Source organism: Muntiacus reevesi, chromosome 5, assembly GCF_963930625.1.
Source record: "Muntiacus reevesi chromosome 5, mMunRee1.1, whole genome shotgun sequence".
In the NCBI taxonomy this organism is placed as follows: domain Eukaryota; kingdom Metazoa; phylum Chordata; class Mammalia; order Artiodactyla; family Cervidae; genus Muntiacus; species Muntiacus reevesi.
In genome coordinates this window covers 75,698,887-75,725,498 of record NC_089253.1, presented here as the reverse complement: position 1 = coordinate 75,725,498, position 26,612 = coordinate 75,698,887, and the positions used below count along the sequence as shown (strand labels likewise).

The following is a 26,612-nucleotide window of genomic DNA, read 5'->3' as shown; positions in this document are numbered from 1 at the left end:
GTGTGGGGTGTAGTCATCGAGGACTTGGCTTATGTGTGTGTTGAAAGTGTTCCGGGCACCAGAAGAGATGGAGACGACTGAACTGATGATGGCACATGCTCTGCGCTTCATGCTGAGTTCTGACCAGCGCTTCATACTGAGTTCTGCCTTCTGATTTTTGTTTCTCAGGAACAAGACTCCCTGGACACGGGGAGCCCCTGCCCAGTCTTCTCTCTTCAACATTTTTCACTGCACTGTATCCTAAGCACTTACCTGTGTAGATTTTGCAACCCAAGAAGAGAAACCCCAATTTGCCATTGTTTCCTTGTCCTCTTATTGGACCTGGGCTGAGCTCCGTGGTATGGCTGGAAGATACAGTTGCTGCTCTGGGCTTAAGTAGAGGCTGTGCATTCCTAACTCAAATAATAAGCGCATTCTGCAAGAAACAAACAAAATACATTTTATTCTGTTTTTTCCCAGAACCCTGCAAATTGTGAGAGAACAGAAAGTTCTATAGGAATTAGGTCAACCAGATTAGAAAATGAAGGAAAAGACTTTAAAAGACTTGTTCAAGGTCTCAGTTAAGTGATACAGGATGCTAGGATTGGAATGCATTGATTCTAATGTGCCTGTCTTCTTAAGATTGAGGCAGAACACTTTTTGTCATTGCTGTTGATATTTTTACTTTTCTGGGCACAGGGAGTGGGGCTTTATTTCAATTCTAATTGATACAAAACTTTTAAAATCTGTGATCAAAATCATCATCTATAAGAATGTGAATCACTCCTTTAGATTTGAGGGCAGATAAAGGGAGCAAATTATAAAATGCTAATGTAAGATTTTAGAATGCCAAGATTACACTGGCTTTAAACTGAGTTTGATATAGGGTTCAGGCCCGGTGCATGGTTGTCTTGGATTCCTTGCTTATCTTTACAGCTCAGATTAACTGTAAATTCTACATCCTCTAAATTTCCATTTTATTCTCTATCAGATAGGAACAATCCTTGACTTCTCTGTACTTCTACTGGAAATTTAAGGAAATAGTATTTTTACAAGCACTCCACATGCTGCCTGACACATAGAGGGGCTATGGTTATCTTACCTCACATGCTGATCTGTCTAACCTTCTCTTGATTTTGAAACAACCTACTGAAAGTCAATTTAGAAATCCCTTCCCTCTCTGAAATCAAGGATCCTAACTTTTCCTTTCATCAGTTTCCACCAATGTAATCACCGGGGTTAGAACCTTGTACTTCCTTGCACAAGTTAGAACCTGTGTACAGCCCAGACCAGGGGTGGCTCCATTCATTGAGGCAGGGGAAGAATAAGGACAGAAGGTGGAGGATATGGGGGGAAGAGAGTGGACAGAGTCGTCTGAGGCGCCTGGGGAAGCCCAGTGGCCGCACGCAGGCACCTGCTGGAGGTCACTTGTGGGTTCCTTGGCCTCTGGAGGGAACTGCAGGAGGAGAGATGGCCAGGGCTTGCGGGGGTAGGACAAGGGCTGCGCTGAGCGCAGAGGTCAAGGGCAAACTCTGGAAATAACTAGTGACTGGGGGCTGGGGAGAAGGAGGAAGCCAGCAAATGGGTCAGAAAAGCACTGCTAGAAAAGCTGGAGACACCCCCGCCCGGCTCGCGCCAGAGATCCCCAGGCTGGCTAGGGAGGGAGGTAAGGTGAATACATTTACCATGACAGCAAAAGATGAAAGCCCAGAAATGGAAGAGAGGTCAGGGCCCTGCAAAGCTGTGCATGTACAGACTGCGGAGCAGTTCAGGATTCACAGATTTTTAGTGCTGGAAGGGACCTGAGAGAAAGATTTGGTCCAACCCCCCGCGGAAACGGAGGCCTGCGGAGGAGGGCAGTTTGCTGCAGCCGGCGGGCTGTGCTCTTCGGTTTCATTGGGGGCGACGTCCTCATTGCACGTCGACCTTTGTGTTGCGCAGAGCACACCCCGGCGCCTCGGGGAGCTTACAGTCCAGCTGCGGGGGCTGCTGCTCATAGGGAACTCCCTGGGACCCAGAGCTCAGCGAGCTGGGCTAGATCGGTGACCCTTGCGGCCCGGTATTGCCAGTTCCGGCTTTGGCTCCAGGGCACCAAAACACCGAAAACACTGCGACTTCTATTTGGGGCCAAATGTAGGAACCCTGCGGCCCCCCGGCCCCAGGGCTTTCACTGTCAGGCTATTCAGAGCGATAGCGGAGCCTTAGTCTCCCGCACTGGGAACCAGGTGTCGACGGACCACGTGGAGCCGAGGTGCGGGCTGAGCCCACCCGATTTCCCTATCCCCCCCTACCCCGCCCCGATACAGGCGGGCCTAAGAGCTGGTCTAGGAAATTCAGTGCACTACAGAAAAATCAAGAACTTTCGCCGATGCGCCGATGCGCTGCCCCCGCCTCCCACGGATGCGACCACCCTGTACTAGACCCGGGGCTCCCCAAGGTGTCTGTCGGGGGAAGGGGGACGCGCCGAGGGGCCGGGGAGAGGAATCAGCCCTGGCGGCACTCTCCTCGGTCCCAGGACGCGAGCCGGCCGGGCCGGGGCCTGCAGACGGCAGGGAGGAGCTGCGCGCTCTGAGCGGGGGCCCCGCGGCCGCGCCTTGACTGAGGATCGCCGAGGGGTGCACGGCGTCGGGGGCGGGAGGCGGCGGCTGAGCTGACGCCCACTCGGGCGTAGCTGCAAATTGGGCAAGCCGAGGACGCGGCTCTGCGCATGTGCAGGAGAGCGGGAGTTTCACTTTGTAACTTTTAAGTGGTCAGGACGCAGCCCCGCCCGACCAGGTGGAGCCACACAACTTCTGGTCTGCCCGGGTCGCTGCGCCGCCGCCGCAGGTAAAGGGGAAGGGGCGTGGGGGGCGGGGAATGTCGCCTTCTTCCTTCCCGAGACGGGCAGGACCCGGGGTCTACGCCAGGGTGCCACGTCTAGCGTCTGGTTCCGGGGTGCGGCCCCCCCGCCTCCGCAGCAGGGGTGACCGAGTGGCTGGAAGGACAGGGTCTGTCCCCGGGCGCTCAGACCTCGCAACCCTCTTCCAGCGCCGCGCCTGGTGGCTTTACGCTACTTCCCAATCCAAGGCTCCAACTTTTCGCTTTTATGGCTGATCCCTTTCTCTTCCCACCCTCTCTGGAGATTGGTCTGCTGGAATCGACCTCCCAGCCTAGCCCTGGGATCTCAGCCCGGGGGCGCTTTCTTCTCTAAGCGAGATATGCGAGGCCGGTCTGGGTCCCCTGAGTCCCCTGCCGCAGGGAAGGTAGAAACCACCCTCTGTGGAGTCCTGAGGAGGGAAGCTAGGGGTTTTGGAGGATAGGGGGAAGAGGAGAGCTCTGCTAAGAAACCAAAAACGTAGAGGTTCCAGTACCTGATAAGCCTGGCTACCTGAGCCTCTGGGGTGGCCTCTTTCAGCTCAGTCGGTGTTCTTTCTGAAAAACAGGAGACCACAGGGGTATGCAGAATGACACCCCTTCCCCCTTTGCTTCCTTCTGTGCTGAAGTTGTGTGGCTGTATCCAGCCCCTGGAGTGTGGAAGGTTTGGGGTTAAGCCAGTGGATTGTGCTCACCAGTCCAGGCCTAGTGTGTACAAAGGGGCTGTGGGTGGGGACATCCTGAGGACCTTCTTGGGCCCTGGCTCAAGCAGAGTTGTGGACTGTTGTTGGGGATGAGGAAAGACTTCAGGTCATCTCTTATTGGAGAAACAACCCGTATTCCCCCTCTCCTCCTCCACGCTTGTCTTTCTACTTCCTTCCTCTGACGCCTGTCAGAGAGTCCTGAGTCTGCTGCTGTCTTGAGGTGGAGTGTACAGAAGGAGAGGCTTCTTTCTGCCTTCACACACCTCTTGTCTGGGCTTCCCTAGTAGCTCAGATGGTAAAGAATCCACCTGCAGTGTGGGAGACCTGGGTTCCATCCCTGGGTTGGGAAGATCCCCTGGAGAAGGGAATGGCTACCCACTCCAGTATTCTGGCCTGGAGACTCCTATGGACAGAGGAGCTTGGCAGGCTATATAGCCCATGGGGTCACAAAGAGTCAGACTCGACTGAGCAACTTTCACTTCACTTCACCTCTTGTTTGTTTAGTTTATGGGCAAAGCTCTCCCTTGGGTGTTAATTGTGCTCTAACAGGAAAAATGTCAGATGGGGTTTTGCTATCATGTTTCCCATTGTCTGGAGAGGTGAGTTAAAAGCAGATTTGGAGTGCCCATGAGGGCTCAATGCTTTATGGGCATTGCCTCCCACTCACCCTGCAGGAAGAACATCATTGTCTCCATTTTACAGAGAATGAAGCCAAGGCACAGAGTGGTGAAGCCACGTGGTGCTGGGAGGCTCACTCCAGAGCCTGCTCAGGGGACTGCTGGGTGCCCTGCCTCCACTGCAGTGGGCTTCTGTGCCACTTCCCTAGTGTTCCCCTGCTGGTGTCTGTGGAGGTGAATGGTTGTCCAGGGTCCTGGACCCTGTTTGGTGGGGCTTTAAGGAGAAGTTTGCAACCTGCCAGCTGGAACATCAGAGTCTTCTCTTACAGCAGAGGGCCTGGAACTGTTTGTCGTCCTGCCATTGTAGTAACAAAGTCTGAAGATTTGGTGATGATAAAAATACCCTGAATTTGCAAGAGCTGATGATGCTCACACATTCTGCCCCTGTTTGTGGCAGGGAGGCACAGAGATCTTCTGGTGTGCTGCAGGGGCCAGCCGCTGCCAGCTTGAGTGGGCAGGGGGTTAGTTAGCATGGGTGTCTGACTTCTTTGGCAGTTTGGGGAATGGCCATTGCATTGAGCCCTCCATCCCCTGGCCACAACCAGTCTCTGGGGTGTATGTGGGTTGAACTTTGAGTTGGGTCCTGAGTCACCTGCTGCTCACCTGACCCCAGGGCCTCAGCAGTATATCTTGGCTTTCCTGAATGAGATGATGAGCACAGAGCTCCCTAGAGAAGGGATGGATAAGACCCGGCATTCACAATGTGTGTCTGACAAATATGGGGTGACTGAACATGACCAGGCCGGGCACCCGTGGCCACAGGGCCTAATTGCTGGTTTGGCCCCTGCCCATCGCCATCAGTCTTTCAGCCACTGAGCCAGCTCTCTCCGAGTCGCCACCGTCTGAGTCTCCTTCTCTCCCCCTCCTGCTCCTCCTGAGCCTGGGGGCGGGGGTGGGGGCTGCCCTGTGGTCCATATGTTTCCAGCTGCCCTCTCTGCACGCCCGTTGGGGAGGATGCAGGTGGCTGGCCCTGGAGGGACTGTGATGGTTCCGCAGTCTTGCAGACTTGTCACAGGCGGAGACAGACCTCAACTACGCAGAAAGGTCTGAGAGACACTGCGGGCCCCCGAAGCCATGCCCGCACCTGGAGGGCACAGATGGGACAGGCCACCTCTGAAGAGTCCTGAGATCTCATCCCAGGCTGGCTGGCTGACCTCACCGAATCCTTCTTATCAAACCTTGTTAAACCACCCAGGGGAGCCTGTTTGACTTAGAGGCATGACTGGGGCGGGAAAGATGGGGAGGAGCCTAGGTCCCTGCCTCCCATTAGGCCTCTGCTCTCTCAAAGCTCCACACAAAGCGGAATTGGTGAGGCCCACACCCCCCTCCCCACCACTGCAGCAGCACCCCTCGCTCTTGACAGTGCTCTGTGACCATTTTATGGGGATTTTTTCCCCCCCACTTCACTGTTCAGGTCTTCCTTGTTAGTTCTGTTGTTTTTTTTTTCTTTTCTTCCTGATTCTAGTCTTTGGGGGACCTGGAGAAGCCTTCCCAGCTACCCTTGGGACCTGTGTGAGGTCCTGGACTCTGTTTTCCCAGAGCCTACAGCTGCCAGTGCTTCTGTGGGGGGAGTCCCACTGCCCTGGGCTCACCAGGGCCTTGAGGATAAGAGGGGAGAGACTGGAGCTTTAGGTGATGCTGGGGAGGAGAGAGGAGAGGAACAGGGCGCACAGAGGAGGGTGGCCCCTTCATAGCACTAGGTGCCTGGAAAGAGAGCCAGGACAGGAGGGACCCCGTTGGGAAGAACCAGAGGCTCTGGACGAGCGTTTGAGTTCCAAGACACCGGGCAAGCGTGAGTGCAGGGATCGTGTGCTGAAGGGTTTCACGCCAGAACCCCCGGCCTGGGAAAAGGACAGCTCCCACGTGACTCTGGTTGTCTCCTGTGTTCCTTCAGGGAAGTCTTCAAAGGTTGGTGCCCCATGACCCCCATCAGAAAAGCCCAGCAGGAAATGAGCAGCGGACCCGAGGCAGCTTGGGAGGTGGACAGGGCCATCGCTGCCTTTGCCAGTGCCAACTGAGGCCCTCTCCAGGGGACACATCCACACTTCCTTCCCCAGCATCTGGTAAGTGTGGGGACAGGAAGGAGGGGCAGGCCTTTGCCAGCCAGCCTCAGACTGGGTGTTGCATTGGGGCGGTGCCACTGAGTTTAAAGGAGGGAAACTAAGACCATCTGTTTGCCAGAGGCAGCTTTTGTGACTCTGCGCAGGGCCAGAAACTCCATGACTCTGCCATCACACCCTCCAGCCACTACCAGATCTCTAATAGGGATGACAGAATGACTTGGCCTCTTGGGGAGTCCTCCCATGCCCCCCCCCCCGGACCTACTGCCTCCCCCACCCCTCCTGTACTTCCTGCCATGTGTGCGTGAGATTGTCCCAAAAGAGCCGTCCCAGCGGCCAGAATTGGAAATCACTGGCTCCCCAGCACACACCCAGACTGTATTACTGCATAGTCCAAATATCTGTCTGTTCTCTATACCGTTTCTTCTCTCCCAGATTTTTGCCCCTCTAACAGGTAGGAAGATCAGACTTAGCCGAGGTCCCCTGAGAATCTGGCCTAACTAGATTTAAGAAGATGGGACCTTGAGAGGAAGGGATGCTGGGCATTTTTCCAGGTTCTTCAGCTGCACACAGTGTGAAGGCAGGCCAGAACCTGGGCACTAATGCTGGGGCCTTAGGAGTTTGGAGATTTCCATTAGTTTCACCTGCGGTTACCAGACGTCTCTGAAAGGAAAGGTCAACAACCAGCCTGGAGCAATATTTGCTTTGGAAATGCTGGACCTTCCAGAAAGGCCAGGAGTGTAAGAGAGAGGGCAGAGCCTGGGGAGCGCTCCAGTGATGCACAGTGGGTGACTCAGGGGTCCCTGAGGAGGCTTGGGGCCCTGTCCTCCGCCCGTAGTCTACCTCCTCCCCCTTTGCCTTCTCTGTCTCCTCCTCTCTGCTGCTCTTCCCTGGCTTTTTTTTTTTTTTTTTTTTAATCTTTCTCTCTTTTTAAAAAATATGTATTTGGCTGCATTGGGTCTTAGTTGCATCATGTGGGATCTTCGTCACATACACGGATTCTCTGGGTGTGGCTCAGGGGTTTAGGTGCTCCAGGGCATATGGGATCTTAGTTTCTTGCCCAGGGATGGAGCTTACATCCCCTGCATTGTAAGGTGGATTCATATGTACTGGGCCACCAGGGAAGTCTCCTTCTCTGCTTTTTAATCTCTCACCAAACAGGTGTGGGTAGTCAGCTGCAGAGGGAATGTGGCATAGCAGAAAGGGAACTGGCATCTGAGACCCAGGAGGCTGGGTCTGAGACTCGATTCTGCCCTGACCAGCTCTTTAATCTTAATGGAACTCTTAAGGCCCTGAGCCTCAGTTTCCAAGTGTAAGGAGTGGGCATATCTCTGAGGTCCCAGCCTGACATCTCATGAGCTCTTGTCCATGGCTCAGATGATCAGCAGTTGTTGCATTTGGACACTCTTCCTCCTCTGTTGATTCCTCTGCCCCATCCTGTCCCCTGCTTGCACTCCAGGCCTCCCAGGGACACCCCCACCCCCCACCCCGCAGGAATAGCTTCCTGACAGTCATCCCTGAGGCTGGAGGAACTTGGCACCCCTTAGGCAGACTCCTGTCCTTCCCTTTCCTCCTGTTCATCCCCGCCCTTGGGGAGGCAGCCAGCTGTGTCCTGGATGAGCCATCCGCCCCGTCCATCTGACCCTTGGGCTGCATGCACAATGGAGCTATTCTCTGTAGACTCTGCCGGGCACTCAGGGCCGGTATCCGCCTCTCCCAGATCCCCGTGCGCCAGCAGCCCCTGGTGGAGACACCCGCCCTTGGCTCTGCCAGCGCTGGCTGCAGAAACCCCGGGGGAGTTGGTGCCCTGATCCTCTGTCGGGTCTCCTTCTCCAGGGAGGACCAGCATGATGACCAACTCCCCTCTCCTGGAGCTGTGGCAGTACAGAGCAGTGGCCTCCCACGAGCGGCTGGGCATCGGGGACCAGCCCAATGATTCCTACTGCTACAACTCAGCCAAAAACAGCACCGTGCTCCAGGGCGTCACCTTCGGGGGCATCCCCACTGTCCTGTTCATAGACGTCAGCTGCTTCCTGGTGAGACCCCCGGGGATCACGTCAGTTATTTGTTTAACACCACCCCCCTCCCCCGCCACAGGGCTTTCTGGGAAACTCAGGTGAGGAGCCAGACTTCCCTGGGTTTAAGTCCCAGTTCTGATGCTTCCTGGCTCTGTAACCTTGGGCATATTACATAGCTTATTGGGGCCTCAGGTTTTTGCTCTGTGAAAGGGAGGTAATAATTCTTATCTTGGAGATTCTTGGAGAAGGTTAAATAAGGCAAAGCATGTAAGGAATGTACATTACTACTCTTTTGTTTATTACCATTGTTACCAAGTTGTCAGCCCATCATGTGTCTAAGGCCCTTAGGAAGGGTCAGTCTGCTGGGATGAGCGATGTGACTGGAGAATGTGGATGAGAATTAGAGCAGCTGCAATTCCCAATTTATAGATGCCACCCCTTTTCCCCACCGGGATCCCTGGGCCTTTAGAGGATCAGACGTGGAGAAAAGGTGAGAACTGGGAGAAGAGTACACCATATTAGCAGTGCTCCTCACAGTGGACTTTTGTTAATTCAGACCTCCTTGTTTCCAAAGACCCCCCCCACCATCACCCAATTTGAAATATGCCATCTTCCCCCCTAGACTGGCTCAAACTTGCTAGGTGTGATTTACTGGGGTGTTAGGGCACCTTCTTTTCAAAAGTGTCCATGGGATGGTTGGTCCCTCTTGTCACCTTCTCTTCACATGTAGTGGAGACTATCTGGGTAACTGGGGTAAGAAGGGGTGGAGGGAGTGGACCAGAGGCTAGGCTTTGGTGGGAACCTGGGAGAGGGGAGTTAGGGTAGCCTAAGGTGCATGCTAAGTCACTTGAGGGCCCCATGCCCTAAAGGAGGTGGCTATGCAACCCAAGTTTATTTGCAGGAAAAATGTTCATAGGAAGAGAGGAAGGGAGTTTTCACTTCTGTTTCCATTTTCCTCCCTAGAATTAAGGTCTAAATTGTTACCTTAGAGTTTTGATACGTTGTTGAACCTCTATTGGCAGATATGGAAACCTGTGTGCTACTCAGGTTTCTTTTACCATAAAGGGCTCTTTGAGTGTCAAGTAACCTACCTCTTGGAGCCAAAACCCATTGATAGGTTGAGAGCAGTCCTCTCTACCAGGCTTGGTTGGGCTGGGGAGTGGGGGTGTAGGCGGGAGTGTGGTGATGGATTTCAGGGTTGGTGAGGTTAATGGAGGAGGGTAGTGCTGGAGCTGTTATCCAGCGTCTTCAGGGAGGGGAGAGTCTGGGCCAGGGAGAGAAGTCAGGAGACACAGGCTGGGTGGGTCTGTCTTGAACAGGGTTTGATGAGAAGAGAGTCACTCTCTGGTGGAGTGTGCTGTTGTGGTAGATTTTTATTGCAGGAAGATTTGGGGATTGGAGTCAGAGGAGCCTGAAAGACATCAAGGCATGGGAAACATCCACAGCCCTTGAGCTAAGGCAGCAGCCAGGGCAGAGGGCTGGCGCTCATTGAGTAGCTTTCGTATTTTTCTGATGAAGAGACTCACCTGCCCTTGAAACTATGTCACCAACTTCCACCTTCACCTTGAGAAAATTCTGCTGGAACTTAGCCACTCTGGGGTCCAAAGCCCACATTTAAAAACTGCAGTCCCTGACCAGGGCACTCAGGGATATGCTGATTAAAATGTGTCTTTCTGCCTCCCTGGATTTTGAAGAGAGGGAGCCTGTCCAGGGTGGGGAGAGAGGCAGGAGTAGGGCAGAGGACCTACAAAGGAGGGGAGGAGAGAGTCTAGAATCCATGGGGTTTTAGAGTGTAAATGGGGTTAGACTTGAGTCCAACCCCTTCCGTTGCCATTGGGCATGCAGGGCTGCAGATGGCCCCGGCTTGTGGAAGCCAAGCCAGCCAGCACTAGGCCTTTGGTGGGCATTTCCCCCACATGCTCTGTACCAGGCATCTCCAGGGCTTGCCTCCTGGAGAACCAAACTCAAAGTAAAGATCTGACTACTTCTAGCTCAGTCTGTGGGTGGGGTGCTCTGCTATCGTAGTTCTGTGATTAAAGATGCAACCTGATATGGAGGCGGGAGCTAGTCCCCAGGGATGCTGTGAGGGCCTTCCTGCTCAGGGGTCCCTGCAGGCAGACCAGGGCTGAGGAAGGTTGTGGCTGCCTGGGCTGCCTTGAGAGCAAAGGATCGGCCCTGGGAGCTTGACTGGGAGGCCGCCAGGGCAAGCTCCGTGTCCGCATTGACAGGGATGGGAGCTGGTGAAGGGGGTGAACGCAATGTTGAGCTCTTGAGCTGTGTAGCCTCGGGCAGTTCAGTGCCCTCTCTGGTCCTCTTGCCCTCCTGAGTCTAGGCGGGTGGCCTATGCCCCGAAGACAGCTGTCTCTTCTAACTAAAAGCCATCCGATCAGATTTTACTTGGTTTCTTTTCTACTTTTAGTTTTTAATAGCAGTATTTACCATCATAAGAAGAAAATTCTGGGATTATGGCCGCATTGCCTTGGTGTCAGAAGGAAACAGGTAAAAAGACTCATTATTTCGTGTGTGTGTGTGTAGGTGAGGGGATGGGGAGAGAAAGCGCGAGAGGCCGGGAAGGCCTGTGAAGCCCACCACGTGTAGCCCACTTGGTCGCCAGTGTTAGACTGTGCTCATTAGTATGTCTGCCAGGCCTGCACCAGAAACTGTTGTCTCTGCTCTTTACCACAGAGCCGTGAGGTTAGCCTCGGTACCTCCTTTGTGGTGGTGAGAAAACCAAGGCCTGCACTCCCAGCTCTCCCTTGGGGCTTGGGGCTGGCCATGGCCATGAACCTTCTGCATCAGACTACGGAAGGAATCTAGTTGCTTCAGATACTTAAGGCTTTCATCATCAAAGAAGGATGCCTGCTTTCTTCCTTGCCTTGAACATTTCCAAGTGCATCTTCTTTGAGATTGGTTAGTTCGGGGCTGGGGACGAGGAGAGGTGGGTTGGGAAGGCCAGCAGGGCTGCAGGTGAACTGCTCCCAGCCCCGGGGCAGGGTCTGCCCGTGGCCAGAATCCGCCTGCTTCAGAGGGCCTGTGTCAGAGCACAGACTGCCTTGGCCACGACTCAGGTCCTTACACCTCTACCCTGGGCTCTGCTGGCTCTCTGTGCATGTCACCTGAAGGGGGAGAAAGAGTTCTAGGTCTGCACAACTGGAATTTCCAGCTCCAGCTGCTCCCCCTCACCCCAGGATTTTGTGTCAGATGCCGAAATAGGAAGTGAGTGGGGAAACAAGGACAGGCCCCGGCTCCCTGCCCTCAGCCTCCCCAGGGGTTCCCCAGGCAGGCCCCCACTCTTGCTCCACAGCCGGCTCCTCTGTTGAAATGTGGTCTGTGCAGGAGGGTCGATGGGGGTTGTCTATCGATGCATCTTCTTTCCCCACAGTCTTCACTCTAGTTTTGCAGAAGCCCGAGGGTTAGGCTGTGGGGCCTCTTGCTTCAGCTGTATGTGAACCTTGGACCATTTAGGGGAACTTTTGAAACACCTGGTACATTTTTGGCACATTCACCCTCAGGAGGACTGAGTGCCTGCATGCGTGTGTGTGCTTACTTGCTCAGTTGTCTCCAACTCTTTGCAATCCCGTGGACTATATAGCCCACCGGGCTTCTCTGTCCATGGGATTCTCCAGGTAAGAATACTGGGGTGGGTTGCCATTCCCTTCTCCAGGGGATCTTCCCGACCCAGGGATCAAACCTGGATCTCCTGCATTGCAGGCAGATTCTTTACCACCTGAGCCATCAGTACTGCTGAGTGCTGCAGCAGAATAGAGCACCTGGAAATCAGGAGACACCCCCACTTCCATGGCTGTGTCATCTTGGTCGGGACCCTGAACTTGAGCTCATTGGATTGTTTCCTCTGGCCCTTTCTTGCCTGGAGGGTTACTGGGAAGGTCATACAAAGCAATTCTCTGGAAAGGCTTTGACAGTTGAGTTTCACCAGGCCTTGTGCTATTAGAAGTGGGATAGTGAAGCCAGGAGCAGGAAAACAGAGAGAAACAAAACTTAGCATGTTGCAAACACCTCAAATCCTCAGTGCATGGGAAGTTTTTATGGGTTACTCAGAAGAAAGGATATTCCCAAATTAAATGGCCATATGCCCGGTGTAAAATGCCCCAGTTTGTCAAGTCCAAAATATGTGTTTTGGACATTTTCTCATCTATGAAATTAGGTGCAACCTATTATCAATGGTGGTCATAATTTAACTGACAGCATCCTTTCCTTCTTAGGCATTCAAAAAATAATTGTGCCATTTACAACCAGAGCTGTCTTAGATTTGATAAGACAGTATTTATTCCAAATTTTACTTGCTATATTGGGACATATATTGTAAACAGGCAATGCTTTGAAGTCACTTTCCATATATCAGTCATGGGGCTGAGGTTCAAGGGTGCGAAACACAGGATGGTCCATTGACACTCTGGGCCCCTGTTATTCATCGCACACAGCAGAGTTTCATGTCTCACGATCCCTTGGAGTGGTCAGTGTCTTTGCCTATATTTTTATGAAGGCTAGTAACTTTGGTTCTGAGCTCCAAGAGGGAGCAAGATACTAGACACAAGTTTTTAAACTTTTTAAAATAATGATCTGTCATTTTTCCCTTTTGTGTTTCTAGTGAGTCCAGATTCCGGAGACTGTCGTCTTCCTCTTCAGGGCAGCAGGACTTTGAAAGCGAGCTGGTTGGTGTTTAAGGGGCAGGTGTGGTTGTGGCTGGGAGGCAGGGCTTTGCATGGGTGGGCAGGACTGAACTGGCAGTGAGAAGGCAGTTGTACTCCTGATGAGCTGCTAACTTCGCACCCTTGACCTTGAGTGGCAAATGCTGGTGACAGTGCTTCTCTGCTTTGACAAAGGCACCTGAACTTGAGGATTACTAAGGCACAGATGGCGGCTGAGTGACCCAGGATCGGGAGACTTGACTGATTCTCAGGCACAAGGCTATAGCACTTGTCTGTGTTATCATATTTATGACTTTGTGTGACAGTTAATTATTAACTTGCCTGCTGGTTTATGAGTCAGCTGCAGGAAGGAACCAAGTCTTATTCAGCTCTGTTCCCCATCTCCTGACACCCAGTAGGTCCTAAGTAATGTCGAATGAATGACGAGCAAATATTTGTCTTTCCCAGCTGGGTGACAATCCAACTTTAAGGCAGGCTAAGTTTAAGAGATGTGTTGGACAATAAAACCCATGACACCCTGTCCCTCTCTAAACCCCCCTCCAGGGAACCGTCCAGTTAAGCAGGCTTGTTTCCTTGGCTTTGCCTTGCATCTCATTCAGTCACTTTGAAATGAACAGAAGCCCTTATCAACTTCTCCAGAGTGGCGCTGAACTTTCATCAGCTCTCGATTTGCTTTTCACCATTTGACCCAGGAGCCTGCATAATTCCACAAACTGTCAAAACTTGAGAGGTTTTCCCAAGATTTTCAGGCCCAGGATGCATGTTACGAAGGGCTGGGAGCACGCAGACTCTGTTGTATTTGGACAAGGGTGTTACTTGCTGAACTGGGGACAGAAGCAGTTTGTTGTTTGTTTTTATATAAAACAGGAGGTTAGATGGTTGTTTAGTGTCAAAGCTGATGATTATATCTGCCTCCAAAAAACAGAGATTATTGGAAGCTAACCCCTGTTCTCCATTCCCAGGGATGTTGCCCCTGGCTGACTGCAATCTTCCGCCTGCAGTGAGTACAGCGTGGGTGGCTGGGGATGTCTTGTTTGGGTGGGTTTGTTTGAGTGTTTGGCTAATCAGGAGGAGAGAGCCAAGGTGCTGATCCTGAGCTAGAGTCTCTTAGATACTTTTCAGGCCCAAAACAGTATGTGGGGGCAGAGAATTAAAGTGGCCCAGGCAGCCTCTATGCAAGCTAATGAAAACTAATTTTTTGCTTTAGGCAGTAATTCTGTCTGCTTACTATTTATCACTGAAATATTTGCATGGAAGCTCTTCTAGGCAGCGTCATATGTGTTTGAATTGTGAACAACGGAGAAATAATGATTGTTTAATATATTCAGCTCATTTGATTAAAGGTTTGCTGTTTTTCAAAACTTGGGCCCTTTGGAGAGAAAGAGGTGCGTGGGGGCCAGTTAGTCACCTAGCATGTGATTGGCAGAGTCATGATACAAGGTTCGGCTCTGCTGCCTGTGGTGTGTTCTATCCCATCTGAGAGATCAGTGTTGTAAGATGCACACTATTTTACACAGCCCTGAGAATGAGAAAATGCTTTCTATTATGCTGTGATCAGCTATGATCCCACCTCATTTCAGAGATGTTGAAATATGAAAAGGTTATCTTAGAGCTGATGAAATGTGGTAGTTCCAGGACATTGGGTAAATCCTGCTCTCTGGCCTACAGTTTTCTCAACTATAAAAGCAGGCTGAGAAACACAACATAAAGCATTTGTACTCTCTCTGCCCCCACAAAAAAAAAAAGAGTGAGCACAACAGCTGCTCTGACTAATTCAGGGGCATCCATATGTGTGAGACCATGTTATAAAGAGCCAAGGTTGGTGAGGGTTGTTCCCAGGGGAACTGGCAGGAGTCTGTGCAGAATAAAGCAGGGAAGTCTGTTCTGAAGCCAGAGGAAGCAGGAGGAAAGGTTTCTAGTGGGGAGGAGAGGACTGAGGTCAGGAAGGGTGGATTTGCTTGCCTCTCCCATCCCTGCCCATTATGAAATCATGTCAGTGTTTCCTCTTTGCATTGGAAGTTGTCACACTTTGTGTAGTAAGTCTGTTACAGACAGAATCAGTGAGAAGAAATTTAAGTCACCCCCTAGCCCTACCTCTGAAAGGTACCTACCTCTGGTGCGTTTTCTTCTGCTCTTCCACTCTCCATATCACTGCTGGTTGGGGCTCAGGCGATCCCTACCCTGGACTGTGGCCCCAACTCTCTGCCTGGATCGGGTGGAGCAGAACAGAAATTTTGACTCATTATCTTCTTGGTGACTAGAAAATACTGCTTACAGTTAGCCCTGTAGTCCACACCTACGGTTTCCATCTTTCCACGTCCCCTTCCAGCGTAGACCTCGCCTCTCTGAGTGGGGCAGTAACTTATACAACTGTGTATTCTGCTTTGCCATATTAATGCTATTTGTTGTTCACTTGCTAAGTTGTGTCTGACTCTGACCCCGTGGACTCCAGCACACCAGGCTCCTCTGTCCTCCACCATCTCCTGGAGTTTGCTCTAATTTGTGTCCATTGAGTCAGTTATGCTATCTAACCATCTCGTCCTCTATCCCTGCCTTCTCCTTTTGCTTTCAATTTTCCCCAGCATCAGGGTCTTCTTCAATAAGTCGGCTCTTTTAATGCTATATCAGACATATTTTTCTCTTTCAACTCCCACTGCTTTTTTCTCTTTTCTTCCTGTGTCAGAAAGGACTACCCTTTGACTTTTTTTAAAGGCTGCAATTAAATTTTAACAGCTGCTCATGCCCAAACATTACAACTGATGTTTAAAGAGGCCTTTCAGTTTCCTTCCAAATTGCCTTTCCCCAACAAGACAGGGAAATCAGAGGTGCATCTCAAGAAAAAAAATGATTGATGAAAATTGCTTATTTATTAGTTTTAATCATTTCCACCAGTATTTGTTGAATTGTTGTTCAGTTGCTCAGTCATGTCTGACTTTTTGTAACCCCATGGACTGCAGCACACCAGGCTTCCCTGTCCTTTATTATCTCTTGGAGGTTGCTCAAACTCATGTCCATTGAGTCAATGATACCATCCAACCATCTTGTCCTCTGTCACGCCCTTCTCCTCCTGCCTTCAGTCTTTCCCAGCATCAGGTCTTTTCCAATGAGTTGGCACTTCCAATCAGGTGGCCAAAGTATTTGTTGAGTAGGCACATATTATGGCAAAGTATATGCATTTTGGTAGTTTATTTAGAAGTGAACACAGTGTAATCAGTTGCAATATTTTTCCTCCAGCTAGGCAGAAAAAAGGAGGGATCTTAGCAAGCATCCCCACCCAATGCCAGGCAGGCATAACGCCTGGATCCTCAATGCCCCTTGTGTGCCTGCTGAGTGGCCAGTTAGCCAGCAGCTAGCAGCCTCTCTGCTTTAGGTCCCAGCCTCCTGTGGATCCTGTGACCCTCTCTGGAGGCGGCGTAGCTGGATTTTACTGTGGTCTGTCTGTGGCTGCAGAGCCCACTCACCACACCATTCACCACACCTTTCAGACCTGCCTTTTTATGCTGTTCAGGTCAGTTGCTCAGTTGTGTCTGACTCTTTGCAATCCCATGGACTGTAGCATGTCAGGCCTCCCTGTCCATCACCATCTCCCAGAGCTTGCTCAAATTCATGTCCATCGAGTTGATGATGCCATACAGCCATCTTGTACTCTAATGTCCCCTTCTCCTCCTGCCTTCAGTCTTTCCCAGCATCAGGGTCTTTTCTTTTTTCCATTTATTTTTATTAATTGGAGGCTAATTACTTTACAATATTGTAGTGGTTTTTGCCATACATTGACATGAATCAGCCATGGATTTACATGTGTTCCCCATCCTGATCCCCCCTCCTGCCTCCCTCTCCATCCCATCCCTCTGGGTCTTCCCAGTGCACCAGCCCTGAGCACTTGTCTCATGAATCCAACCTGGGCTAGTGATCTGTTTCACCCTTGAGGGTCTTTTCTAATGAGTCAGTTCTTTGAATCAGGTGGTCAAATTATTGGAGCTTCAGTTTTAGCATCAGTCCTTCCAATGAATATTCAGGACTGATTTCCTTTAAAATTGACTGGTTTGATCTCCTTGCAGTCCAAGGGACTGTCAAGAGTCTTCTCCAACACCACAGTTCCAAAACAACAATTCTTTGGCACTCAGTTTTCTTTATGGTCCAACTCTCACATCCATGCATGACTACTGGAAAAGCCACAGCTTTGACTAGACCTTTGTCATCAAAGTAATGTCTGTGCTTTTTAATATGCCGTCTAGGTTATTCATAGCTTTTCTTCCAAGGAGTAAGCATCTTTTAATTTCATGGCTGCAGTCACCATCTGCAGTGATTTTGTAGCCCAAGAAAATAAAGTCTGTCACTGTTTCCATTGTTTCCCCATCTGTTTGCTATGAAGTGTTGGGACCAGATGCCATGATCTTCGTTTTAAGCCAGCTTTTTCACTCTCCTCTTTCACTTTCATCAAGAGGCTCTTTAGTTCCTCTTCACTTTCTGCATAAGGGTGGTGTCATCTACATATCTGAGGTTATTGATATTTCTCCCAGCAATCTTGATTCCAGCTTGTGCTTTATCCAGCCTGGCATCTCGCATGGTATACTTTGCCTATAAGTTAAATAAGCAGGGTGACAATATACAGCCTTGACGCACTCCTTTCCCAATTTGGAACCAATCCGTTGTTCCATGTTCAGTTCTTACTGTTGCTTCTTGACCTGCATACAGATTTCTCAGGAAGCAGGTCAGGTGCTCTGGTATTCCCAGCTCTTGAAGAATTTTCCACAGTTTGTTGTGATCCACACAGTCAAAGGCTTTGGTGTAGTCAATAAAGCAGAAGTGGATGTTTTTCTGGAACTCCTTTTCTGTGATCCAGCGGATGTTGGCAATTTGCTGTAGCCCTTCTTACTGAGCTGTTTCTTTTCTTTTGGCTGCACTGGGTCTTCGTGGTGGTGCCCAGGCTTCTCTTGTTTCAGTGTGCAGGCTTCTCTAGTTGTAGCTTAGTTGTTCCACAGCCTGTGGGATCTTAGTTCCCCTACCAGGGGTCGCACTTGCATCGGAGGGAAGATTCTTAACCTCTGGACCCCCAGGGTAGTCGCTCCTTGAGTTCCTTCTTCCCAGTGCAGTGCTTTCCTGGCCTTCTGAGACCAAGACCCTCAGGATACCTTCATGAAATAGCCCTCATGCCTTCTTCCTCTGTAGCAGGAAAGTCTGGCTGTGAGAAACCAGAATTTTAATTTTCTGAGTTCCCAGGTGACCCAGAGCCTCCAGATACAGCACTGAGGGTGGGAAGGGGTGGAGCAGGTTGCCATCCCCACCACCCCCCTCAACCTCTGGGGCCACAGCAGGGACACGAGGAGGAGGCAGGACTGGTCAGGTGGACAGCGTCTTGCAGTGTTTAAAGCAGTGGCCTCACCTCTCTTTCCCAGTTTGTCTGAAGGAGACAGGAGAAAGGGTGGGGGCGGTGAGCCTGACACAGACAGCTTTGCCCAGAAGGTTCCCAGCAGCCCTGTTATCAGTGGCTCTGCTTATTCATGGATGCAGGAAAGGACTGAGGGATAACTGTACTTACACACCTCACTCCCATACAAATGTAGGCACAGATGTTTCCAGAGACAGTAGGTGGAGTGGTGGCAGGTTCTTTCATCCAGGAGAACGGGGTGGAGGCTGAGAGGCAGGCTCTGGAGTTCACGTCATAGCTCTGCTATTACAGGCTGGGTGACTGTAAAAGGTTTATTTTTTTAAATGTTTATTTATTATTTATTTGACTGTGTTGGGCCTTAGCTGTGGCATCTAGTTCCCTGACCAGGGATCAAACCTGGGCCCCCTGCATCAGGAGTTTGGAGTCTTAGCCACTGTACCCCCAGGGAAGTCCCAGATTATAGAAGTTAATGTGATTTTTCTGTTCCTGTTTCCTCACATGTAATATGGGGGTCAAATTGGGACCTACCTCCTGGACGGTCATGAGGATTCAATGAGATAATCCGCGAGAGGCCCCAAGGGCCTGGCCCGGTACCACTACTCATTCAGATTCTGTGTGTGTCTTGGCCAGCGATGACCAGATCCTGGAGTGGTGTGGGGAGGACGCCTCCCACTACCTGTCCTTCCAGAGACACATCATCTTCCTGCTGGTGGTGGTCAGCTGCTTGTCACTGTGCATCATCCTGCCTGTCAACCTCTCAGGGGACTTGCTGGGTAAGGACTCCTCTTCTTGCCTGCATTGGGCCCCAGGCAGAGCATCAGCCCTGGGGAAAGGGCCTCATGGTGCTAGGTCAGAGCTCCGGGATTCCTGCTGAACTCAGATGTGAGAAGGCCTCAGGGTGACTTTCTGAGCTGGCCCATTTGATTAAAGGTCTGGTGGAGAATCCATACCAAACCTGGGCCAAGAGTTGGGGACTCTAATAGCTAAGTAGGAGGAAGACCTCAAGATTTGTAAGATCGGAGCTTTCAGAGTGTCTTTTATAGCTTCCTGCCACCACCCAAATCAGGTGGCCACAGTTAGTCGATCTGGAAGATGGCTGTGATGCTCAGAGTGAAAATCAGAGCGTGGAATTCTATTTCCAATCACCCGCAGGAATCCAGCATCCAAAACACCATCATGAATCCATTTCTTTTTTTTTTTAAGGGTTTTTGATGTGGACCATTTTTTAAAAAATCTGTATTGAATTTGTTTATAGTATTTCTTCTGTTTTATGTTTCTTTTTTTTTTTTTTTGGTTGTGAGGCATGTGGGATCTTATTAATAACTCCCCGACAAGGGATCAAATCCACACCCCATGCATTCGAAGGTGGATTCCTAACCCCTGAACCACCAGGGAAGTCCCATGAACCCACTTCTTATACCCCGTGATTCCCAGCTTTGGTTTTGGGAACAGCTTAGGATGTTTCTAGATTTCCAAAGGGATGCCACAAGGATCTCAAAGCAAGATGAAGTCAAATTTTGACTTCAGGTAGCTTGAGAAGAAGTTGTCAGGAGCATCTTGGAGTAAAGCAAAGGCCTTGGGTGGTGTAGGTCTGAAGACTGGACAAGCGTCACCATCCTTGGACTGGTCTGGATGTCTTATCCTTCCCCTTCTCAGAGCTCCACAAACCAAGGTTGCCTCCCCCTACCCCCTGCACGTCTCTAGTGTGACCCTGAGTATCTGTGCTTCTCTGCAGTCAAAGACCCTTACAGCTTTGGGAGGACAACAATTGCAAACCTGGAGACTGAGTGAGTCCAGGGGGGCCGGGTGGACATGGGGGTGCTGATGGGTGAGACTGAGGAGAGGGTGGCCAGAGAGGTCAGAGCGAGAGGGTTGGTGTCCCAAAGCTCCTCTGCCGCTAGCACCTCACTGGGCTATGGGCATGGACACACCCCAGGCTGCTGTTGTTTTGCAGTGGGTCTTAGGAGACCCAGGGTGTCACATGGGGCTGGGGTTCATTTACCAGCACAGTGCCCTCTATAAAGGGGCACTGGCCATGCCACCTCCGTCGGAGGAATCTGTTTTGATGAAGCCTTTGGCCTTCAGCTCAGGGCCGTGAAGTTAACCAAGCCCAGCCCCTGCCTGGGGGCCCAGCCTTGATGGCATATGGTATTCCCCTCTCCCCACAGCGACAACCTCCTTTGGCTGCACACCGTCTTTGCTATCCTTTACCTCATCCTCACCGTGGTCTTCATGAGACACCACACCCAGTCCATCAAGTACAAGGAGGAGAGCCTGGTGAGCAGGGGGTGGTCTGGGCATGTGCTGGGGAGGGTCTGGGGTGGGAGCCAGAGAGGAGTGGCGCAACGCTTATTCCCCAGCCCCACAATGGCAGTGAGTGCAAGGGGGCCTCCGGCTTGCATGTGTGTGCTCAAAATTTTGGCATTTAGAATTTTTTTTTTTGGATAGATTGTTTTAGGATTTGGCTATTACCTACCATTTTGCCAACTAGCCTTTAGATTTGTGGGCTTTGGGCTTGCAGTTACTGATTCTAAGTTACTTTCAAGAAGTTTGAATTGAGAGCAGCTCCTTCTGTCTTTGTAGCCCACAACTTGATGGGGGTAGGGGAAGTGTCTGTTGTTATTGAGTCACTCAGTCATGTCTGACCCTTTGTGACCCCATGAACTGCAGACTACAGCATACCAGGCTTCCTTGTCCTTCACCATCTCCTGGAGTTTGTTCAAACTCATGTCCACTGAGTTGATGTTGCCATCCAACCATCTCATCCTCTGTTGGCCCCCTTCTTCTACCCTCAATCTTTCGAAGCATCAGGGTCTTTTCCAATGAGTTGGCTCTTTCTTACTCTGATCTGCTGTGTGACCTCTATTGAGTCACCTCTCCTCTCAGGGTTCTTTCTCAGTCTCTTGTCCTGCAAAGGAGACTCATAGAAATTGCTTTGGAAATGCATTTTTTCTTGGTTGTGCCACTGTGTGACATGCGGGATCTTAGTTCCTCAACCAGGGATTGAACTCATGCCCCTGCAGTGGAAACACAGAGCCCTAACCTCTGTACCGCCAGGGAATCCCCTGGAAATGTATTTTTGACTGCCTAGAAAAGATGCTATGTAAATAACAGACTTCAAGGCTCTGTCAGGCTTGGAAGATGAGCCTCTAAGCCCCTGAGCCCCCATTGTTTTCCTTGCGGAGGAAAACAGGGTGAACAGATTGAACAGGGTGTCCTCCTGCAGACTGGCTTGCCCTGGTGATTTTTCTCACCGGTGTGTTTCTCTGGCAGGTGAGGAGGACCCTGTTTGTCACGGGACTCCCCAGAGATGCCAAGAAGGAGACGGTGGAGAGCCACTTCCGGTGAACAGAGCCATTTCCGCTGGGAGGGAAGGGGAGTGGGGTCACCCTCTGGGTGGGACGGGCATCTTAGATGAGCTTGGGGACCCACAGAGACCCTCGGAGTCCCTACCCCAGCCTCAGAGCCTTGGATGCTACTGTGGGCAAGCTCTGCTGGGGCTGCAAGGGCCTGAGCTGGGGTGGTACGTCCTCTGCCAGAAGCCACGTGACTGCAGTAGCCAGAGTACAGGCCAGCATGTGGGAACAGAGAAACATCTTGAGAGCTAGTGGGAAAAGAAAAGGATTCATAGGAAACCCTCCCTCCCCACCAAAAAAAAAGGGATTCACCCTGGGCTTCTCCGTGTCAACTTTGCAGAAGATGAGATACCTGAGAGAGAGAAGTCTTGGAGGGGAAGGACCTGGACCTGCATTTCATGGTCCATTCTTCTGATCGTGTGTGTTTCCTGAGTTAGCACTCTGTGTCCAGAGCTCTGTCCTCACAGAGCTCACTCACAGCCCTCCCACCAGAAACTCCTTTCCAGAAGCCTCCTCTGAGCACCTGCACAGGGATTCCTGCAGAGGGAGGCTGGAGAAGGGCTTTCCTGTGAGAAGGAAATTATGTGTGTCCAGTGCTGTGAATGCAGAGCATCATATGGCACACCAGGAATGGGGGTGGTGCGGGCAGAGCAGGCCCGAAGGCTCCCAGGATCCTGGGCTGGAGGGCTGGAACCCCAGCCAGGGAGCTGAGGTTTCAGTCTGTGTTCCTTCCTCATCAGCAGTCAATAATTTGTAGTATGGGTTAGGGGTTGACTGTGGCTTAGCTTGGGCTTCCCTGGTGGCTCAGTGGTAAAGAATCTGCCTGCAATGCAGGAGACCCAGGTATAATCCCTGGGTTGGGACGATCCCTTGGTTAGGAAGATCCCCTGGAGGAGGGCATGGCAACCTACTCCAGTATTCTTGCCTGGAGAATCCCATGGACAGAGGAGTCTGGTGGGCTACAGTCCATAGTGTCACACAGAACACAACTGTGTGTTCTTCGAATGCAGCTAAGCAACAGCATGGCTTAACTTTGCCTTATTTATGAAGAATACTTTCTAAACAAATTGCTCAAGTTCAAGTTTACTCACTCAGTCGCGTCCGACTCTTTGTAACCCCATGAACCACAGCATGCCAGGCCTCAAATTACTAGTATAAACAGAATTGTAAAATGAAATGTTTAAAATTTATTGACTAAACTCTCTTTCAGAAACTCAAAGCATTTTAGAAATGTTTTTCTCTATGTAAACACTGGATACTGGAATCATTTTTCTTGATTCCTTGAAACAGCTCCCCCAAGCGTCCTTTTAGGCAACATCTGGAAACAGTGAATGTGGATGTGCCCAGTCATGTCCGACTCTTTGTGACCCCATGGACTGTAGCCTGCCAGGCTCCTCTGTCCGTGGGAATTCCCAGGCAAGAATACTGGAGTGAGTTGCCCTTTCCTCCTCCAGGGGGTCTTCTCAACCCAGGGATCTGACTCTCATGTCCTGCATCAGCAGGCGGGTTCTTTACCACTGAGCCACCAGGGAAGCTCTTTGGAAACAGTAGCTCCATTTAATATATTACCTAAAAGAGAATTAAAAAAACGTCCTTGCATTCCCATTACAAACACTGAGTCACGCTTTCTCCTCTTTTAGGAAGCCCTTCTAGTGAACACTGATGCAATCCGTGGGGATTGATGTGTGAATCAGCCTTGTAGCAGGGATGCTTTCACTGTTGTTCTCCTTCCTCAAACCTCCTATTGGGACCTGAAATTGTGACGATTTCAGGCTGTCTCTCTCTCACTAAAATGTAAACTTTTCCAGGCTCCACGCCCAGGACCTGGCGCCTGTTGTGAAGTAGATAGGGATTTACATGGTTCAGAAATGCCCAGGAGTTATACATATGATTATGTGTATATGGTGAGGGAGCATCTTATGGTGGATACAGGTTTGGGTCCTGGACCTGGGCCACCTGAATTCCCTTCTTGGCTTAGACTTGCGCTAGTTGTGTGATCTTGATCACAAGTCATTTTACCTCTCTGGCATTTATTTTCTTCATCTGTAAAGTGGGCCCCAAAACCTCACAGGTCATGGTGAGGATCAGATAAGTTAATGTTCTAACAGAGTACCTGTTAGAACATACAGTAAAATACATACAGTATTTTACTATGATTTGTGAATGCATTTACTGGGCTAAGGGTCCTTTGCTTTCATTAGACCTGTGATCTTCAAAAGGGTCACAAACTGAATAGGATTTCAGTGATGGTCTAAGGTAGATATGACTTGGAGCAAACAACAAATTTATTCCCTTGTGTGGGTAGAGGAGGCAATGGATAGTGTTATTTTTTTCTCCAGGAGAAGTGCTGATTTAAAGCTAAGTAGATGTAAACTTGTCAGTTTCAGGCAGTTACTTTCTTGCTATTAAAAAGAACCTTTTTGTATTATATTTCAAAATTTCCCTGTTTGGTAAAAGACAAAGAGGAAAGAGGTCTCCACTGGTGCAGAAATGAAAATGTAGGTGCTCTGACACCCCGGAGTCTTCGGGGTCTCCCCTACCAGGGGCAGGGGTTCTGTTTCCCAATGGTCTTTTGCTTCTGGGGCACAGGGACGCATATCCCACGTGTGAAGTGGTGGAGGTCCAGTTGTGCTACAACGTGGCCAAGCTGATTCACCTGTGCAGAGAGAGGTAAGGGAGGGCTGGCGGGGCGGTGGGCATGGGCAGAGCTGGCCTGCAGCTTTCTGACCCCTTCCCTCCGAGGTGCCCACCTGCCTTCCTTGCTGGCCTCGGCTCCCCGAGCGAGGATGGGAGGAGGGTGGCTCTGCCCTTTTCTTGCTTAGAAAGCTGGTGGTGACCAGTGGGTGATGACGGGTGTGGAGGCTGCGCGTCACACCACAGGATTTCGAGTCTGACGTGTGTCCCTCCCACTGCAGAAAAAAGACTGAGAAGAGCCTGACCTACTACACAAACCTGCAGGTGAAGACAGGCCAGCAGACCTTCATCAACCCCAAGACTTGTGGCCAGTTCTGCTGCTGTGAAGTGCGGGGTTGTGAGTGGGTAAGGGCCCACACCCCACCAGGGGCATGGGTGCTGGGCCCCCTGACACCCGCAGAAGGCCACGTCATCACAAGGGGTTGTGTCCTCTGATAGGAGGATGCCATCTCCTACTACACGCGCATGAAGGACAGGCTGATGGAGAGGATCACAGAGGAGGAGTGCAGGGTCCAGGACCAGCCCCTGGGAATGGCCTTCGTCACCTTCCAGGAGAAGTCCATGGCCACCTAGTGAGTGCATGTGTGTTCTTTGCTTCCAGACAACTTGCTGTTCCTCTCGGGTTGAGATGGTCCTGCTGGACCGCCATCGCTGGGGTTTGTTTGTGGCATCTGCATCTCCTCCTCCGGGTGTGGCTGGCGTTGGGGGGACAGCCACCCACTCCACTCACTCCCTTGGTGACCCCAGCCTGTGTTGGTGTGACAGCTGGGCTCGGGTGTTTGCAGCCGAGCCCCTCTCTGGTTGCCGTAGCCTCACCCCCCCGCCGGCTCTCACCAGCTGCCCAGGGATCCTCTTGCCCCTGTGGCCCAGCATTTTTCCCTGGAGGCGTGTACCCCCACCTCCTTTATGTATCCACTCTGGAATCAGACTCTCCTTCCATGTGTGTCCTTCCCAGCTCCCTACAGATGCACCGCTGGGGGCGGAATGCTCACTGCGGACAGGAGCCTGGCCCAGGGCAGTGTGTTTTCAGCTCGGCACAGGCTCTAGCTCCTAAAATGCTCTCATGCCTGGGATCCCCATGTCACCCTGGGCTGCGGGCAGCAGGGGATGATGGCAGGAGAGGGACGCAGAAGGGAGATGACCCAGCAAATGCCCCTCCCCCTGCCTTCCCTGCCTCGGGCAACGTGAACCCTGGGAACAAACCCCCTGGATGTGCCCTGCAAACCCTGAAGTGAGGCGGAGCAGGGGGAAGGCCAGTGAGAAGGGGAAGGGTGTTCTGAGATGGGAGTAGTGGGGTTGGTGGGTTCTTTAGGGAGACGAAAGGGGGAAAGAGCGGTGAAGGTGGAGGTGGGAGTCCTAGGGAGGGTTATCTTGGGGTTGTAAGTAATGCAGTCTAATGCTGCTAGGGGGTCTGGGGGGAGGTGAGGGAGTGAAAGGGTGAGGCCGTGGCCCCGGCAGGGGGTTGCAACCAGAACCCAGCTTAACAGGCGGCGTGTAGCAGGGGGGCAGCACGCAAGGAGGCGCCCCCTGTGTTGGGGTGATGGGAACAGTGCAGGAGCTGTGGTCAGACAGCTGGGATGCAAACCTCCCTCTCAGCGCCTGCATTTCCTCGGCTGTAAAGTAGTCACGGTAACCCCTGACTGGCAGGCTTGTTCTAAGGGTTGAACAAAGTTCTGCACACAGCGTGCTGAGAATGGCGTCTCTTTCATAGCGTTAATTATAGTAAGCGAATGATAAAGCAGAAGTCTGGTGCCACAGGGCTTCCACTTTCGCATGGTTCTATTTGCCACATATGGACATGGTTCCCTGAGGGGTCTAGACCCTGGCCACTTCTGCATTTCCTGGCAGCATCCTGAAGGACTTCAACGCCTGGAAGTGTCAGGGCCTGCAGTGCAAAGGTGAGCCACAGCCGTCGTCCCACGGCAGAGAGCTCGGCATCTCCAGGTGGACCGTCACCTTCGCCGCTTACCCCGAGGACATCTGCTGGTGAGCCCACAGCCAGGAAGGGGTGAGAAAGAGGCCGGGGTGTCCTGTGGGGCCGCCCAAGTCACCTGGAAGCACAGGTGTGACCTAGCACTCAGGGAGACGCACGCCCTCCTGCACCCCTCTGGGCCGGGGGTGGGGGGCATGATGGGGGCGCCTAGCCACATCCAGGGCTTCACTCCAGTGTTTCTCCCTGGCATCAGCGGTGTCCAGTAGGATTTTAATAGGA

The 26,612-nt window shown here is 51.5% G+C and overlaps 1 protein-coding gene across 1 annotated transcript in view; it reads left to right on the top strand.

Moving 5' to 3' along the window:
* Positions 1-2,669: 2,669 nt before the first annotated feature.
* Positions 2,670-26,612, top strand: part of TMEM63A (transmembrane protein 63A) — a 35,837-nt gene continuing 11,894 nt past the window's right edge. The window contains exons 1-14 of the mRNA XM_065935547.1: positions 2,670-2,805; positions 6,108-6,276; positions 8,110-8,309; positions 10,711-10,790; positions 12,901-12,964; positions 13,924-13,961; positions 18,981-19,123; positions 20,086-20,137; positions 20,519-20,627; positions 21,624-21,694; positions 24,296-24,376; positions 24,622-24,745; positions 24,839-24,972; positions 26,249-26,386. Of these exons, the coding sequence (XP_065791619.1) occupies positions 8,121-8,309; positions 10,711-10,790; positions 12,901-12,964; positions 13,924-13,961; positions 18,981-19,123; positions 20,086-20,137; positions 20,519-20,627; positions 21,624-21,694; positions 24,296-24,376; positions 24,622-24,745; positions 24,839-24,972; positions 26,249-26,386 (1,223 nt within the window). The 5' untranslated portion in view covers positions 2,670-2,805; positions 6,108-6,276; positions 8,110-8,120. The remainder of the gene's footprint in view (positions 2,806-6,107; positions 6,277-8,109; positions 8,310-10,710; positions 10,791-12,900; positions 12,965-13,923; positions 13,962-18,980; positions 19,124-20,085; positions 20,138-20,518; positions 20,628-21,623; positions 21,695-24,295; positions 24,377-24,621; positions 24,746-24,838; positions 24,973-26,248; positions 26,387-26,612) is intronic.